Source organism: Rhinopithecus roxellana, chromosome 17 (genome assembly GCF_007565055.1).
Source record: "Rhinopithecus roxellana isolate Shanxi Qingling chromosome 17, ASM756505v1, whole genome shotgun sequence".
Taxonomy (NCBI): domain Eukaryota; kingdom Metazoa; phylum Chordata; class Mammalia; order Primates; family Cercopithecidae; genus Rhinopithecus; species Rhinopithecus roxellana.
This window is the reverse complement of record NC_044565.1, coordinates 45,861,548-45,878,812: the sequence shown is the minus strand read 5'-3', so window position 1 is coordinate 45,878,812 and position 17,265 is coordinate 45,861,548. Positions and strand designations below refer to the sequence as shown.

General features: G+C 44.4%; 1 protein-coding gene across 3 annotated transcripts in view; it reads right to left on the bottom strand.

Moving 5' to 3' along the window:
* PNPT1 (polyribonucleotide nucleotidyltransferase 1) overlaps positions 1 to 3,015 on the bottom strand; it is a 57,627-nt gene extending 54,612 nt beyond the window's left edge. For 2 of the 3 annotated variants that reach the window (XM_010376221.2, XM_030921702.1), the window contains exon 1: positions 2,768 to 3,015. In XM_010376221.2, the coding sequence (XP_010374523.1) occupies positions 2,768 to 2,928 (161 nt within the window). In that variant the 5' untranslated portion in view covers positions 2,929 to 3,015. The remainder of the gene's footprint in view (positions 1 to 2,767) is intronic. The other variant, XM_010376222.2, reaches the window with a different exon arrangement.
* Between the last annotated feature and the right edge of the window lie 14,250 nt (positions 3,016 to 17,265).

Below are 17,265 nucleotides of genomic sequence, written 5' to 3'. Positions count from 1 at the left end.
TTTGTAGTATCAAATTCTTGACTCTGAAATATTAGTTTTTTTTTTTAAATCAGGGGATATTTGAGAAGTTCTAGTTGGGTTTCTACTTAGTCAACACAGATGGTATACTGATGAAAGCCTACAATAAAATGGGTCTCCCCTGACTAATGGGAATAATGAGGTACAGAGAGGAGGCTGGTGCTGGATTAATACATGGAGTAGATGGAAGGAATGGGATACTCAAAACCAGTCATACTGTGTAGTATCACAGACCTGCAACAACCTATAGCTGAAATCAGTATTCAGTAATGGTTTCCTGTGGCAAATGTAAATTTGACATCTTGAAATTTTGTTTAACCCCGAGTAAGATGCTATCAGTACTTCTCAAAACCTACCAGGAACTGGCATTCTGTCTACCAATGTGAATTCTGAATACCTAAGTGATCTCTGTGAAGGGGAGTGGAGGATCTTTCACTAGACCGCAGTGGGCCCAAAACACAGGGAAGAAAAGCTGTGAAGCTACAGGTCTACTCCATTAATGGGGCTACTGCCTTAACATTTTGTCCACAGTGGCATATTCTGTTGAATATCCTCAGTGATTTGATGCATAGTAGATGCTCAATAACAGATTGCTGAAATGAAAATTAAACACCTGCCTCCAAGGTTACTGTGAGCATTAAATATACTACCTGAAAAACACCTACAGTAATTATATAATCTTCTAGAATGCAGTAAAGAATACATATAACAAATATAATGTGTCACTCAATAAATGTTGCCAATGGCAAACAAGACAAAAATGAAAGAATTTATCCAGCAAGTATGATATTTATGAGTCTAGTTATTTCAATACATGACACAAGTTTAAAGAGAACTATCTACAAAAGAACAGGTTGATTAATAAAAAAAAGAGTCAAAGTAGATTATTTATGGAAAATATGGAGGGCAGGAGCTGCATCTTGTTTTGAGTATCTAGTGCCTATCTCACAGTCCGTGACTGCTGAATGAAATGTTCTGGGCATTTCTTCGAAGCATGTGCAGTCCTTGAAGAATGGCAAAGATGTCCTCTTCCCTCAAAAATCAGAATTGGCCGGGCGCGGTGGCTCAAGCCTGTAATCCCAGCACTTTGGGAGGCCGAGACGGGCGGATCACGAGGTCAGGAGATCGAGACCATCCTGGCTAACCCGGTGAAACCCCGTGTCTACTAAAAATACAAAAAAACTAGCCGGGCGAGGTGGCGGGCGCCTGTAGTCCTAGCTACTTGGGAGGCTGAGGCAGGAGAATGGCATAAACCCGGGAGGCGGAGCTTGCAGTGAGCTGAGATCCGGCCACTGCACTCCAGCCCGGGCGACAGAGCAAGACTCCGTCTCAAAAAAAAAAAAAAAAAAAAAAATCAGAATTAAGGAATGCTGGGAGTGGAATGAGCCTTAGAGATAACCTAGTTTAGGGGTGACCAAACTACAGCTCATGGCCTATTTCTGTATTACTCTGTAACTAAAATTTTTTTTATTTTTATTTATTTATTTATTTTTGAGACAGAGTTTGGCTCTTGTCGCCCAGGCTGGAGTGCAATGGCACAATCTCGGCCACTGCATCCTCTGTCTCCTGGGTTCAACCGATTCTCCTGCCTCGGACTCCCAAGTAACTGGAATTACAGGTGCCTGCCACCACGCCCAGCTATTTTTTGTATTTTTAGTACAGACGGGGTTTCATGATGTTGGCCAGGCTGGTCTCCAACTACTGACCTCAGGTGATCCATCCACCTCAGCCTCCCAAAGTGCTCGGATTACAGGTGTGAGCCACTGTGCCGGGCCGTTTTTTAAAATATTTCTAAAGAGTTTGTAAACACATACACACAGTGTATCCCCCAAAAAGCCTAATATATATATTATCCGGTCCTTTACAGAAAAAGTTTATAGACCCTTAATGGAATCCAGTCTCCACACTTTACACAAGAAAATGGTGAATTAACTTGTCCAACGTGAATTACTTATCAAAGTTAGAGTGGGAGACCTGGGTTCAAAACGATTTTTTTGCTTTTTGTATGAACTGGGGTCAAAATTTTTTCAAAGTACACGTAAGAAATTTACATATATGAAGTTTGCATTAGCAATTCCATTTATTCTAAAAACGACTAAAGCATAAGTTTTTTCTTTTTCTTTTTTAAACGGTCCCTTAAAAAAGTAAGGGCTTTGTAAGCAAGAAACAGAAATTCAAAAACCACCTAGTCCCATAATACTTTTTAATTGACTCTTAGAAAGTTATCTAACCTTTTTTGAGCCTCTGTAGTCCTAACTACAAAATGAGGGTAACAGTACATTTACGACAGGTTTAAAAAGATTGCGAGGATCCTATAACTGGCGTTCAAAAAACTGACTTTTCCTTTCCCTCCTAACCCGGGATCATAGTGGCCACACTTTAGGCAATCAATTGGATTGTATGACGTGATACATCCACGTCAACTCGTTATCCCTAGGTGGAATGTTTCCCTCTTAAGAGCCCAGTGGTCCCGGAAAGTAAAGAGATCGGAAGTCAGGTGGACGGACAGAGTCGGATGGAGCAAAGAAGCCCGGCACACACCAACAGAGGGCAGGAGATAGCGCGGGAAGAAGAGGGGTCCGAGAAGACACATTCCAAACCCGGAAAGAAAAATTTGTAATTTAGGTTTAGGGTAAAGAGAGATTAAATAGACCTAGGATACTGGGTTTCTACCCTGGGAGACGAATACGCTCAGGCTGGCTGGACAGGACGCCTTATGACAATACAGGGAACGCACGACACTCCTTACCTGTTGCCTAAGTCCACGGCCACAGCTCGAGACCCTGCGCTACCCCATAGTGCTCGCACCTGCAACTGGGTGAGTGCCCGATCCCGCCCTGGCACACGGAAGGGACCATCGCTCAGGGGCCGGAGCCGGAGGCACGAGCTGCAGTACCTGCAGGCAGCCATGACACCCTGCACGCGATCAACCCAGGCTGTGCCCTGATTGGCTCACTCCTCAGACCGTGGGGCGGAGCCTGATGCAGTTTCGTTTCCGCGGTGCGTGAGGGACGCCGGGACAACGGAAACGTTGGCCACCTCCTACGAAGACTAGAGAGGATCAAACCTATCAGAAAGCGATTATTGTTTTTATCTGCCAATGAAAGGCAATTAGATAAATAAGGTTTTTGTGTGTGTACTATCGTAATTTAAAGAAGTCCTAGAATAATGTAAACGTGTAATATGCAGAGTAAATTTATATTTACTTTTATTACTAGAAGTCATAGAACAACACATTATTATTATTTGATTGTGAACTAAGAATTAGAATTTGTGTGGTGGACCTTTGGAAAGAGCTCTCCCTCTCCCCTTCTCCAAGCTGGTTTTTATTTTATAAATTCCACATAGCAGATATGTCACTGCAGCGATTTGTGTTAACCAATTTACAACAAATTAATTCATTTTTCATCGACTTGTAATTTTAGAAATATTTATTGTCATTTCTGATTCATTTTCATTTCCATTGCTAATAATTAGCAATTTATATTTCTGCCCCTTTTGGTCAAACTCTTAAATGCAAAATGTCAGCTACTGTTTGAAGTAAATATTTTGTAAAATGAAAAAAAACGTTTTTGGGATTTGAAAAATTTTTAGAGAGTGGGTAAATTTCTTCCATCACATTAATCCATTCCGTTAGAAATTCCTTATGTTGTTCCTTTAATGAACCAATGAGCATTTTCATATTACGATATATATTTCTTGTTTAAGGTCATAACCGCCTTCCCCCAAAGAAAACCAAACAACAAAAACCCAACACTCATTCAAACACAGTTTTAAGAATTAAAAACGTTGGCTGGACGCGGTGGCTTGTAATCCTAGCACTTTGGGAGGCCTATAATCCCAGCACTTTGGGAGGCCGAGGCAGGCGGATCACCTGAGGTCGGGAGTTTGAGACCAGCCTGACCAATATGGAGAAACCCCCGTCTCTACTAAAAATACCAAATTAGCCGGGCGGGGTAGTTCATGCCTGTAATCCCAGCTACTCGGAAGGCTGAGGCAGGGGAATCGCTTGAACCCGGGAGGCAGAGGTTGCAGTGAGCCGAGATCGCGGCATTTCTACAAGAGTGAAACTCCGTCTCAAAAAAAAAAAAAAAAAAGTCCTGCCGCGGTGGCCCACGCGTGTAATCCCAGCACGCTGGGAGGCCGAGGCGGATGAATCACGAGGTCAGGAGATCCAGTTCATCCTGGCCAACAGGCTGAAAACGCGTCTGTACTAAAAATACAAAAGTTAGCTGGGTGTGGTGGCCCATGCTGTAATCCCAGCTACTCGGGAGGCTGAGGAACGAGAATTGCTTGAATCCAGGAGGCGGAGGTTGCAGTGAGCCGAGATCACGCCACTGCACTCCTGAGCGAGACTCCATCTCAAAAAAAAAAAAAAAAAAAAAAAAAAAAAAAAAAAAAAAAGAAAGAAAGAAAAGAAAAATGTTGATCCATGATTTAAAAAAGAAAAAAGAATGATGAACTCTAAACAGACAAATGATTTGGTGGCAAAGCAGCTTTCTGACAACTTGCTTTCATGGGATTTCCGTGCCAATAGAGGGATTACCATTAACCTTGTTTACGGATTTTTAGTGTTAAAGCAGTTTTTGCGTCTTCTCCCTTTTACTTTACCTTGAGTTGCCACAGAGTTTTCAAGACCAATCAATCTAGTGAAATCTGTCATGAAGATAAATGTCTCAGAAAACCTACTTGCCACAGTTGAACATGACTTTTGATTTATAGAGTAAGAACACAAAATCATCTTTTGGTAATATACTTAAGTACTATGTAATCATTTTCATTTAGGCAGTATTGCCTAATAGTTTAGAGCATAGACTTGGAGTTAGTCCCAGCTGGTTCCGATCTTGTCTGTTAATTACCACTTGTGTGACCCTAGCTCTCTGAGCCTCAGTTTCCCCATAAAAATGGATAGTAATATGAATCTAACAGGGTTTTTGTAAGGATTAAACATGTCAGATAATATATTTATATTTATAGTACCTAGCACGTTGTCAACATTAATAAATGGTAAATTTAGCTTTTATCCAGCCTTTTCCTTTTTTTTAAAACAGAGTTTTGTTCTTGTTGCCCAGGCTAGAGTGCAGTGGTGCGATCTCACTTCACTGCAACCTCTGCCTCCTGGGATCAAGTGATTCCCCTGCTGCAGCCCTCCTGAGTAGCTGGGATTACAGGCGCCCACCACCATGCCTGGCTAATTTTTTGTATTTTTAGTAGAGATGGGGGTTCATCATGTTGGCCAGGGTGGTCTCGAACTCCTGACCTCAGGTGATCCACCCGCCCTGGCCTCCCAAAGTACAGGGATTACAGGCGTGAGCCACCACACCCGGCCTTATCCAGCCTTTTCTTAATTCTTCCTCCAGTTTCCAGGTATTCTGAACATCTTTCTCTTCTTCAGAACTCCTTGAACTCCTTGAATCGGTTAGCTTTCATCCAGCCAGAAATGATGGAAAGCAGCATTTACCTATTAAGAATCCTCCACCCCCATTTCCTCACACAAATCTGATATAATTCAAATAGTAGTAATTGGATCGTAAACTCAAAAGCAAATGTAGGCACTAAAATCTTGTAGCAGAGCTTTGTTATGAAGATATAGATGATACAGAATACGTTTATATGTTTATATGAAGCATTTTTAGATTGGCGTAGAAACAAAAATATAAAAAGTTGAAATTCTTGTAGTTGTTAACTACTGAAGCTATAATCCATGAGGTTCAGTCTGAGATGTTATTCTGGAAGTAGAGTTATGTTTCCCTCAAGTATAGTTCAACAACCAAAATATAATTTAAAAGGAATTTATTTACCTATGATTGTTGAAGGGCATTAAAAATGATCCAACTTAAATCCACCAGCAACTTCTCAGATCTCCTTTTCCCTTTTCCTCAAACTCCAACGAACCTGCATCAAAATAGTTAATACCACTGCACGCTCTGAATAAGCAACTACAGTTAAGTAAAACATCATTGCATTAAGTTGTGTTTAACTACTTTTATTTTATTTTTTTGAGATGGAGTCTTGCTCTGTTGCCCAGGCTGGAGTGCAGTGATGCAATCTTGGCTCACTGCAACCTCCGCCTCCTGGGTTCAAGCAATTCTTCTGCCTCAGCCTCCCAAGTAGCTAGGACTACAGACTTGCACCATCACGCCCAGCTAATTTTTGTATTTTTAGTAGAGACGGGGTTTCACCATGTTGGCCAGGCTGGTCTCCAACTCCCGACCTCAGGTGATCTGCCTGCCTTGGCCTCACAAAGTGCTAGGATTACAGGCGTGAGCCACAGAGCCCGGCCGTTTAACTACATTTTAATTTAGTTTGTAGTTTAGTTTAGACAGGGTATACATTTATATTGCTTTTATGACTGAAAGCTGTAACAATATGGAAGTTATATTTTGTTATATAGTAACATTATAATTAAAAGTATCAGTAGACCCTGAAGTGTTCAGGAAAAAATGTTTGTCTTGTAAGAATGTAGCCTACTTGGCCGGGTGCGGTGGCTCAAGTCTGTAATCCCAGCACTTTGGGAGGCCGAGATGGGCGGATCACGAGGTCAGGAGATCGAGACCATCCTGGCTAACCCGGTGAAACCCCGTGTCTACTAAAAAATACAAAAAACTAGCCGGGCGAGGTGGCGGGCGCCTGTAGTCCCAGCTACTCGGGAGGCTGAGGCAGGAGAATGGCATAAACCCGGGAGGCGGAGCTTGCAGTGAGCTGAGATGCGGCCACTGCACTCCAGCCTGGGCGACAGAGCAAGACTCCGTCTCAAAAAAAAAAAAAAAAAAAAGTAGCCTACTCAACACTAAGGAAGTCTGCTCTACACCACTACCAGAAGGATCTTTCTCAAACACAAATAGAATTGTGTCTCCATCCTGATTAAATTTTTTTAGTGGCTTCCTAAGTCTTTAAGGATAAAATTTAAACTGCTTTGCATGGACTATAAACCTTTCCTTTCCTATTGGCCTCATCAACTTTTTCTTACTACCCTATTTCCTTCCCACCCTCTTTTCACTTTATACTCCAAGTAAACTGAACTGCTTGTTCCCTTGCACCACTTTCTCGCCTCTGTGGCTTTGCAGGTATGATTCTCTGTGCTTGGCACACACTCCTCACATGTATCAATCAGACAAACTCAGTCTTCAGTACTATCCTCTTTACTTCCCTAGGCAGACTTATGTATACAATCTATGTCTGTCCTTCCACTTTATTAATTTATTTATGTAGTTATTAATTCATCTGTGGAAGTGAATGTGGGAATAGGTATTGCATAGTGGTTAAAAGTGCTGTCTCTGGCATCAGATTGTCTGGGTTTGCATCTTAGCTCTTTCCCCTCCTAAACATGTGACTCTTGATAAGGTACTTACCCTTTCTATACCTCAGTTTCCTGTTTTGTAAATGGGAATGATAGTAAATACCTACCTCCCAGGGTTGTTATGCAGACTTAATGCAGTCTTATTTTTATGAAACTAAGGATAGTCCCTAGCATATGGAAAGCATGATAAGATGCTCCAATATTTATTGAATACTTATTTTATGCCAGGCACTGTGCTAGACCATAGAGATGTCAAGAGAACCATGGGGCATAATCCTTGCTTTGTGGAGCTTGCATTCTGGTGAGAGACTGACAAAAACACAATCAAACATATAAACACAATCAAACATATAAACACATACATTAGAACGTGGTTTATGGAGCTTGCATTCTAACGAGAAACTGACAAAAACACAATCAAACATAAACAGATAAATTATAATGTGGTTAATACTAAGAAGGAAATAAACTAGGTAAAAAGAGAATAATGGGATGGAGAAAGGACAAACTTCAGAAACAGTGGCCAGGGAATGCACTCCTGAGGAGATATTTTAGCCAATCTGAAGGATGAGAAGAAGACACCTTCTGAAACATGGGGGCCAGGCAGGAGCAGTGACTTGTAGCAGGAAGGGTACCCCGAGTCAGGAGAGAATTTGGCTTCTCTGAGGATGTGGAAAAGCCAGTGTCACTAGAGAGTAGTAAGCATGAGAGTAGTAAGCAGGTGGGTACGAAGTAGAAGAGGAAGGCAAAGCATAGCACGGGGTTTGGGAAAACAGCAGAAAGTTTAAACAGGGAAGTAGCATGATCTAGCCTACATTTTAAGATGGTCCCTCTGGGCCGGGCGCGGTGGCTCAAGCCTGTAATCCCAGCACTTTGGGAGGCCGAGACGGGCGGATCACGAGGTCAGGAGATCGAGACCATCCTGGCTAACACGGTGAAACCCCGTCTCTACTAAAAAATACAAAAAACTAGCCGGGCGAGGTGGCGGGCGCCTGTAGTCCCAGCTACTCGGGAGGCTGAGGCAGGAGAATGGCGTAAACCTGGGAGGCGGAGCTTGCAGTGAGCTGAGATCCGGCCACTGTACTCCAGCCTGGGCGACAGAGCGAGACTCAGCCTCAAAAAAAAAAAAAAAAAAAAAAAAAAAAAAAAAAAAAAAAAAAAAAAAGATGGTCCCTCTGGCTGCCAGGTCTAGAATGGATCAGAGGAGGACAAGAGAGAAATGTTGTGATTAGGAGTAATGAGGCCGGGCGCGGTGGCTCAAGCCTGTAATCCCAGCACTTTGGGAGGCCGAGACGGGCGGATCACGAGGTCAGGAGATCGAGACCATCCTGGCTAACACGGTGAAACCCCGTCTCTACTAAAAAAAAAATACAAAAAAAAAAAAAAAAAAAAAGGAGTAATGAGATGGCATGAACTGATATGGTGGCTGGGGTGACAAGAAGAAAGGATGAGCAGATTTGGTATATATTTTAGAGGTGGAATTGATCAGACTTGCTGATGAATTGGATACAGAGAGAGAAGAATTAAGACCATTAATAGCCTCAGATGGGTCAGAAATGCAAGGTCTGAGGCACCAGAGTGTAGCTGTCAGCAGACAGTTGGATCTGAGTGCAGGACGCAGAGGAGAGGACTAGGGTAATGTAAATACAAAAGTAATCACTGTGGGAGTAGAGATTAGAGAGGGAGTAGAGAGAAAAGAGAAGACAGCCTGCTCTGAACCCTGTGGAGGGAGAGGCTGCCATGGCTATGAAGTTGGAGCCAGCATTGTGTTGATGCAGGAGGAGCGTGAGCATGTATTATGCTAGGTATTTTCCATTTGCTTCCATCCATCCATTCTCTACCTTCCTTGGCTTTGCTCTATGCCCCAGGGAACTGATCATTATGGATTGCAATGTCCCAACTCCCTGGCCCTCTGGCTATTGGTTGGATCAGCCAATGGGAAGTACCAGCCAGAGATACAAGAGAAGAGACACAATAAAAGTTAGGAAGCCATAATTCCTTATGGCAAGGCAGTGGCTGTATTAGTGGCTGTATTTCTCTGCCACTGTGGCTCCTACTAGGCAGGCCCTGTTTGCTTGCTTCCAACTCTCACTCCAGTTCTACTGCTTCTCCTCCTTGCTGCTCGGGCCTTAACAGTTCCCCATGGTTGCTAGTCCCTCAGTGCTACAGCACTCTTGTTAGTCCTGGAATCTGCCTGCCACTCTGTAACTAAAATTTTCTTCAGAATTCACTTGAGTATGCAATCTGTTTCCTGCTTCCCTTGCCACCTCAGAGACACCTCAGAGATGCCTATCCATACTCTCTCCTAGCAGGAGGTCATTGTTACTTGTCACTGGCAGCTTGTTAGCCTGGAGGTGGGAAGTCAGGGGCTTGTGCTGTCTGTTGTTCTGATTAACCCTCAGTCTCAGGCAGGCACTGTGTCTCAGGGTCTTGGGTGCTGGTGGCATTCTCTGGGTTCATACTCCCATCCCAGCTGTCATTCTGAGCCCAGCATTCATTCTGCCCCTTCCCCAGGGTAGAGAGTCTTGTTCTGTTTCTTCCCTGAGCTGCAATCACTTTCTACAGCTTTTTCTTTTTCCTGTTTTCCCCTTCCCTTCCCTTTCCTTCTCTCCCCTCCTCTCCCTCTCTCCTGTCCCCTCTCCTCCCCTGCCTTCCCCTCCCTCTCTCCCCTTCCCTCCCCTCCCCTCCCTCTCTCCACTCCCCTTGCCTCCCCTTTCTCCTTTCTTTTCCCTCCCTCTCTGCCACCCTCCCACCTTCCCTTCCCCTCCCTCCCTCCCTCCCTCCCTCCCTCCCTCCCTCCCTTCCTTCCTTCCTTCCTTCCTTCCTTCCTTCCTTCCTTCCTTCCTTCCTTCCTTGCTTCCTTCCTTCTTTCCTTCCTTTCCTCCTTCCTTCTCTCTTTCTCTTTCTTCCTTTTGGGGGAGGAGGGGTTTCACTATGTTGCCCTGGCTGGATTCAAATTCCTGGGCTCAAGGGGTCCTGCCACCTCAGCGTCTGGAGCAGCTGGGACTACAGGCATGCTCCACTGTGCGTGGCTGCTTTTCACAATGTCTTGGGCTAATGGTGTTTGTTGCCTTCCCATAGTGCCTAAGGCTTCTATTCCTTTGGAGAGATGCGGAAGAAGCATCCAGCGAGGCTTCTGCCTTTCCCACAGTGACTGTGTACTCCTTCCCCAGGCCTATACCACGAGGGACACTTTCTCAGGATTCTTGCTCTTACCTGAGTCTTTTTGGTAAGGTTCAGTGAGGTCCATGGAGATGAGGTTTTGAGTGATTGCAAATTCCTCTTGTGTCTATGGTCCCCAGTGGTTCTATATTCTCTGGGTAGCTGTCTTAGTCAGCTTGAGCCAGAAGGCCATAGACTGGTTGGCTTAAACAACAGAAATGTATTTCTTTCTTTCTTTTTTTGAGACAGTCTTGCTCTGTCGCCCAGGCTGGAGTGCAGTGGTGCGATCTCAGCTCACTGTAACCTCCATCTCTTGGGTTCAAGTGGTTCTCCTGCCTCAGCCTCCTGAGTAAGCTGGGATTACAGGTGTGCACCACCACGGCGGGCTAATTTTTGTGTTTTAGTAGAGATGGGGTTTTACCATGTTGGTCAGGGTGGTCTCGAACTTCTGACCTTGTGATCTGCCCACCTTGGACTCCCAAAGTGCTGGGATTACAGGCATGAGCCACCGCACCTGGCCCAGAAATGTATTTCTTATACTTCTGGAGGCTGGGAAGTCCAAGATCAAGGGGCTGGCCAATCCAGTTCCTGGTAGGGGTCCTCTTCTTGCTTGTAGTTGGTCACTTTCTCTTTGTGTCCTTATAAGGAAAGAGAGAGCAGGGTTATAGGGGAGAGAGAGAGGCAGAGAGAGAGGGGGAAAGAGAAAGCAGGGAAGGAGAAGGAGAGAGAGGGAAGGAAGGACGGAGGATGGAAGGGAGATAGAGAAAATGTGAGCAAGTTCCCCAGTCTTTTCTTATGAGGGTATTAATCCCTGTATGAAGATACCCTCACACCTTCTTCTAAACCTAATTACCTCCCAAAGGCTCCATCTCCAAACAGTATCATATTGGGGATTAGGGCTTCAAAATATGAATTGTGGAGGGACACAATTCATAGTAGCCCATACTCAGGTTTTAGCAATTAAAGCATTTGGTTGAATTCTTCTTCTTGTCAGTGTTTGGTGGTGACTGCGCCAGGTGGCAAGAGCTCATGCCCCAGCTCTCTTTGCAGGTGCCCGTCTTTCCTAAGATTTCTGGTTAGTAGGTTGTTCTGTCTCCAGCTCTCTGATGGGCTCAAGAAGAGTTGTGAATTTTCCGATGGTCTGGCTTTGTTGTTGTTACTGTTGTGATTGTTTTTGTTTCTCTAAGAGTGGGATGCTCTCTCCAGATTTCTAAAGCCTAAGCAGAAGCCACAGACCTCTCATGCAATTCAAGACCTCTCCTCTCTACTACTCAGGGAGGTGAAGAAAGAGTCTAATTTATTCATTCACGAGTTTTTGTTTTTGTTTTTGTTTTTGCCGCCTCCTGCCTCCATAATTCTTATGGCTCTTCCAGGATTGGGACATAGGATAATAGAATAGAGGAAGGTTGAAATAATTCAATTTCTGGAGCCAATGGAATTCTTCTTTGACCAACACTGGATGTTTTCCATTTCTGCCATTACTACAGACATCCAAAATCTGGCCATGATATGGGTTATAGGTATGGGTTACATGGTGACCTCTGCTAGGACTGCCAAACTGTTTGGACGAACGGAGGCAAGATGGCGCATTTCCGGGTTCTTCATCACCAACTTTTCCCGTGTGCGTGAAAATGCAGCTGGCGCCCGGGAAGGTGCAGACCAACCAGGCATGTGCCAGGTGATGTCAATCCGAAGAGACCAAGATTTACCTGGTGGCACCTGCAGAGCCCCTCCCCCTCCCCGACACGTCCGTGCCCCGCCTATTGCCCTTCCACTCCTAGAAAAGCCGCTCCCGGCTCCTGGCAGACACGCGGGGCGGGCTTCCTCAGCCCCCACCTTTGTTGGGACTGCATTAGGAACTCTGCCTGAGAACTCTACCAGGTGACTCTCTCAGCCTCCTTTGCCAGAGGCCAACAGACTTCACCCCCATAGCTTTTTCCCTGGAGCTCGATGACCAAAGAATAAATTTGCAGTTTTGCTTTTAGCCTTGCCTACTCGCTGGTTCTTTTGTGCTCTCTCTGGTGGTCTTAGAAAAACAAATCACAAACTACACTGTTTTCCAACATGGGTGCTCTCTGGGTGATCTTTTGTGACTCTCCCAGCCTCTGCCCCTGATGGTCTATCGTACAGTTTTGTTCTTTTTTGAGATGGAGTTTCGCTCTTGTTGCCCAGGCTGGAGTGCAGTGGCGCGATCTTGGCTCACTGCAACCTCCGCCACCTGAGTTCAAGTGATTCTTCTGCCTCAGCCTCCCGAGTAGCTGGGACTACAGGAACATGCCATCATGCCTGGCTAATTATTTGTATTTTATTAGAGACGGGGTTTCACCATGTAGCCCGGGCTGGTCTTGAACTCCTGAGCTCAAGCAATCTGCCTGCCTTGGCCTCTCAAAGTGCTAGGATTACAGACGTGAGCCACTGCCCCTGGTCAGGTGTATTTCTTTCATAATGAGGCTTCTTAGGGAGAGCAGGACAGGCTTCACAAGCTGGTCTAAAGGTGACTTGAGAGAGTAGGAAAGGGAGACTGGCTTGGAGTTTTTCTTCTGGTAATTTGGTGGGGTGGGGGGGTGAGGGTCCCTGCGTATGGGCAGGCAGAGGCTTGTGTGGTTAGAATCTCCCACGAGTGCCAAAGGAGGAAGCACCTGAGCTTATCAGCTTGCCCAGATGTGGGCCACAAGGGGAAGAGACAGTGGCAAGCATTAAAAATGATCAGGAATCAAACATCAAAAAAATGGATTTAAACTATATTAAGACTTAGTCTAACTCTAGGGGACATATGGCAAGACTTCCTGATAACTCTCTACCCGGGCCTGGGTTTGGCTTCTAACTCATGATAGCACAGGACTATTGTACAGCTTAATAAATGTCTAGTTGGAGAGGGAGATGCCCATCTTTTCCTCATTCTCTACTGTGGTTCTCTTGGGCTTCCATTGCTTAGTTTGGAGGGGAAGATAGGGAAGAGGGACTCTGTCTTCCTCCACAGAGGGGAGAAAAATGTCACATAATTTCTAACTAGGCTGGCAACTCTCTACCTCAATGCCTCTCATCAATCCATGTTCCAAATTTCTACTATTCTGCTTTTTGGCTGCAATGAGTGATAGGAGTTGATAATTATGGACTAATTCTGCTATCTTAGATTTTATAGAGTGTTGGGGCAATTATTACTCATTGTTTTCAGTTTTAGAGTCTTAACTCAAATTCTGAGACGATGGGAAAAGCATTCATTCAACATCCAGTTATACACAGAGGAGGAGGGAAATTTCTGTCATTGGGATGGCAGAGAGTGTAAGGCTGAGAACAGATGCAGGTGAATCCCTCCCTTCCTCCCTTCCTTCCCTCCCTCTCTCCCTCCTTCCCTCCCTCCCTCCCTCCTTCCCTTCCCCTCCTTCCCTCCCTCCCTCCCTCCCTTCCTTCCTTCCTTTCTTTTTTTTTTTTGACAGAATCTCATTTTGTTGCCCAGGCTGGAGTGCAGTGGCACGATCTCAGCTCACTGCAACCTCCACCTCCTGGATTCAAGCTAGTCTCCTGCCTCAGTCTCCCTAGTAGTTGGGATTACAGGTGTGTGGCAGCACACCCAGCTAATTATTTTTATTTTTATTTTTAGTAAAGATGGGGTTTCACCATGTTGGCCAGGGTGTTCTCAAACTCCTGACCTCAGGTGATCCACCTGCCTCCCAAAGTAGTAGGATTACAGGCCGGGCGCGGTGGCTCAAGCCTGTAATCCCAGCACTTTGGGAGGCCGAGACGGGCGGATCACGAGGTCAGGAGATCGAGACCATCCTGGCTAACATGGTGAAACCCCGTCTCTACTAAAAAATACAAAAAACTAGCCGGGCGAGGTGGCGGGCGCCTGTAGTCCCAGCTACTCGGGAGGCTGAGGCGGGAGAATGGCGTAAACCCGGGAGGCGGAGCTTGCAGTGAGCTGAGATCCGGCCACTGCACTCCAGCCTGGGGGACAGAGCGAGACTCCGTCTCAAAAAAAAAAAAAAAAAAGTAGTAGGATTACAGGCATAAGCCACTGTGCCCAGCCAGATGCAGGTGAATTAGAAGGTTTGCTTAAGGGAGGATGGGAAAAATTTATTTGACTTCAGTCTCTAGTAAATTTTGAGGCAAGGGGAGCAGCTGAGAATAAACGGGGAAAAGAAGGTATGTGAAGTTAAGGGAGGAAGTTATTTTGGGAGATGGAAGAGTAAGTTTACTCAAGAAACACAGTGGGATTGCTGGACAGTGGTGCCTTGCTACATGCCCTTTGAAGTTTGTGATCCTGAATTTCAAGAGAAACCAGTCTATTCAGTTGGGTGACTTTTTTTCTAGCAAATTGTACCTGTTTGGTGCAGGCATGGAAAAAGCTAATGGTAGGATTCATCTGGGGTTGGGGTTTTCCAGGTGCCATGACTAATTTTGTCCCTCCACCCTTCAAATTGATATGCCGAAGCTCAGCCGACATGGTGGCTCATGCCTGTAATCCCAGCACTTTGGGAGGCTGAAGCGGGAGGATCACTTGAGGCCAGGAGTTTGAGATCAGCCTGGCCAACATGGTGAAACCTTGTCTATACTAAAAATACAAAACAGTCAGCTGCAGTGGCATATGCCTGTAATCCCGGCTACTCAGGAGGCTGAGGTACGAGATTCACTTGAACCTAGGAGGTGGAGGTTGCAGTGAGCCAAGATTGGGTGACTGCACTCCAGCGTGGGTGACAGAGCGAGACCTTGTCTCAAAACAAAAACAAAACAAAACAAAAAAAAAAAAAAAAAAAGAAGAAAGAAAAGAAAAAATTCATATGTTGAAGCTCTAACCCCCAATGTTGCTGCATTTGGAGTAAGGCAGTAATTAAGTTTAATAAAATCCTGAGGGTGGAGCTCTGATAGGATTAGTTTCCTTATAAGAAGAGACACCGAAGAGCTTTTGGGCTTTCCCTCTCTCCTCATCATGTGAGGACTGTGAAAAGGCAGTCATCTACAAGATGGGAAGAAAGGCCTTTCCAAGGACAGACTCTGCCAGACCTTGATCTGGGACTGCTAGTTTCCACAACTGTGAGAAAATACATTTCTGCTGTTTAAGTCAACTGGTTTATGGTATTTTGTTATGGCAGCCCAAGCATACTAATACACTAGGCAAGGATGACTGAGGGAGAGAGGGGCAAAGGAGTTATGGATGTTTGCAGAAGAGTGATTATAAGGAGGGGACCGTGAAATCTAGGCTAGACAAGGCGCTCTAGACATGAAGCCAAGAGAAAGTTGATGAACAGTGAGAAATGGTGGGATCAATGGATCAAATGTTGAATTATAGCAATGAGGATAAAAGGTGGTGGTTGTTTTCAAGGTTCGTTCATGTTGTAGTATATATCACTACATTCTTCCTTTTTGTGGCTGAATAATATTTCATTGGATGGATATACCCTGTTTTCTTTATCCATTTATCAGTTGATGGACATTTGGTTTGTTTGCAGAAATGTGAATTATTGGATTATTTTTTCCCCAGTTAATTTTTACTGGGCTTCTGACATTTGCAGTTTAAAAAGTTTCACATACTGGTGAGTATGAATGTCATAACAATGTCAATTGCACAGAGATTTTATAGGGATTATATATGTAATGGATACTGCTGCACAGTCCAGAATACAGTCTGTGTACTTGGGAAAATCAAGGAAGAGTACGTTCACACATTTAGTTATCCAATTGGTCCACAGACCCAGAACTGCTCAGTTTGTTTGTCCTTAGGGAAGATACAGAAGATATATCTGCTACTAATAGCAGTGATATCTGCTATTTTCACTGTCTGTGAAAAGTAAGCATTTATCTAAAAATTACGCTTTCTTGCTTAATTTTTGTGTTTTACTTCTTAATATTTTTATTTAAGAAACAAACCCACCTATTCCTCATTGTCATGGATTCAATAAGAAAGCTGTGACTAGATAGCACCGCTGGCCCACAGTTTCTGCTCTGAGGAAAGCAATAACAGAGGTTAGAACATTTCCTTCCTTTGGAATGGTCACCCAGCCCTGCTGGTGCAGGTAGCAGATATCTCTTCTGTATCTTTCCTAAGAACGAACAAACTGCGCAGTTCTGGGGTTCTGGACCAATTGGATAACTAAATCTCCTACTTTAAGGCAGAGGGTAGCAGCAGGTTAGATATGCCTGGATGATACTTGCTGCTGCAGTTTTTTTTTTTTTCTTAATTGACAATAAAAACCTCTTTCAGCCTGTTTTTCTGTCTTGGTATACTGAACTTTTCCTTCATTCCAACAGAAGAGAATTAGAAAGGGTCTGCCTCCAAAAAAGATCACCCTTAATTTTTCCAGATTGTAAAACAGCAAGGTTCAATGTCTAGACCCTCAGTGTCTTGAGTGTTACTCTGTGTCATGCCACCACCAATGACCATTTTGGTTATTTGCTACTTCTACCACCACCCATCGTTGTCATTATTCCCAGGGAACAGATTTTTCCTGTGCTGACCACACTTCTGATGCTTTCATACATGCAACTGAGTCACAAACTGCTACAGAGAAAGATATACTTATTTGTGATAAACAGACTCAATTCACAAGTAATCTTCAGTGTTTACTTGTGTGTTCATAGGATTTTAACTAAGTGCATCGCCCCCCTCTCCACAGCCCATGCCACTGAATTGTTGTCTAACTTTTCACGTTGGTTCATTGTTCTTAGGATATTGGGATCATTGTTCCTTCTCACAAAACAAAACAGTTTCTTTAAAATCAGGATGAATGAACAGTAATTGAGCACAAAAGCCTGACCTTGCCAACATTGCATTGCATGCTTAGTCAAAT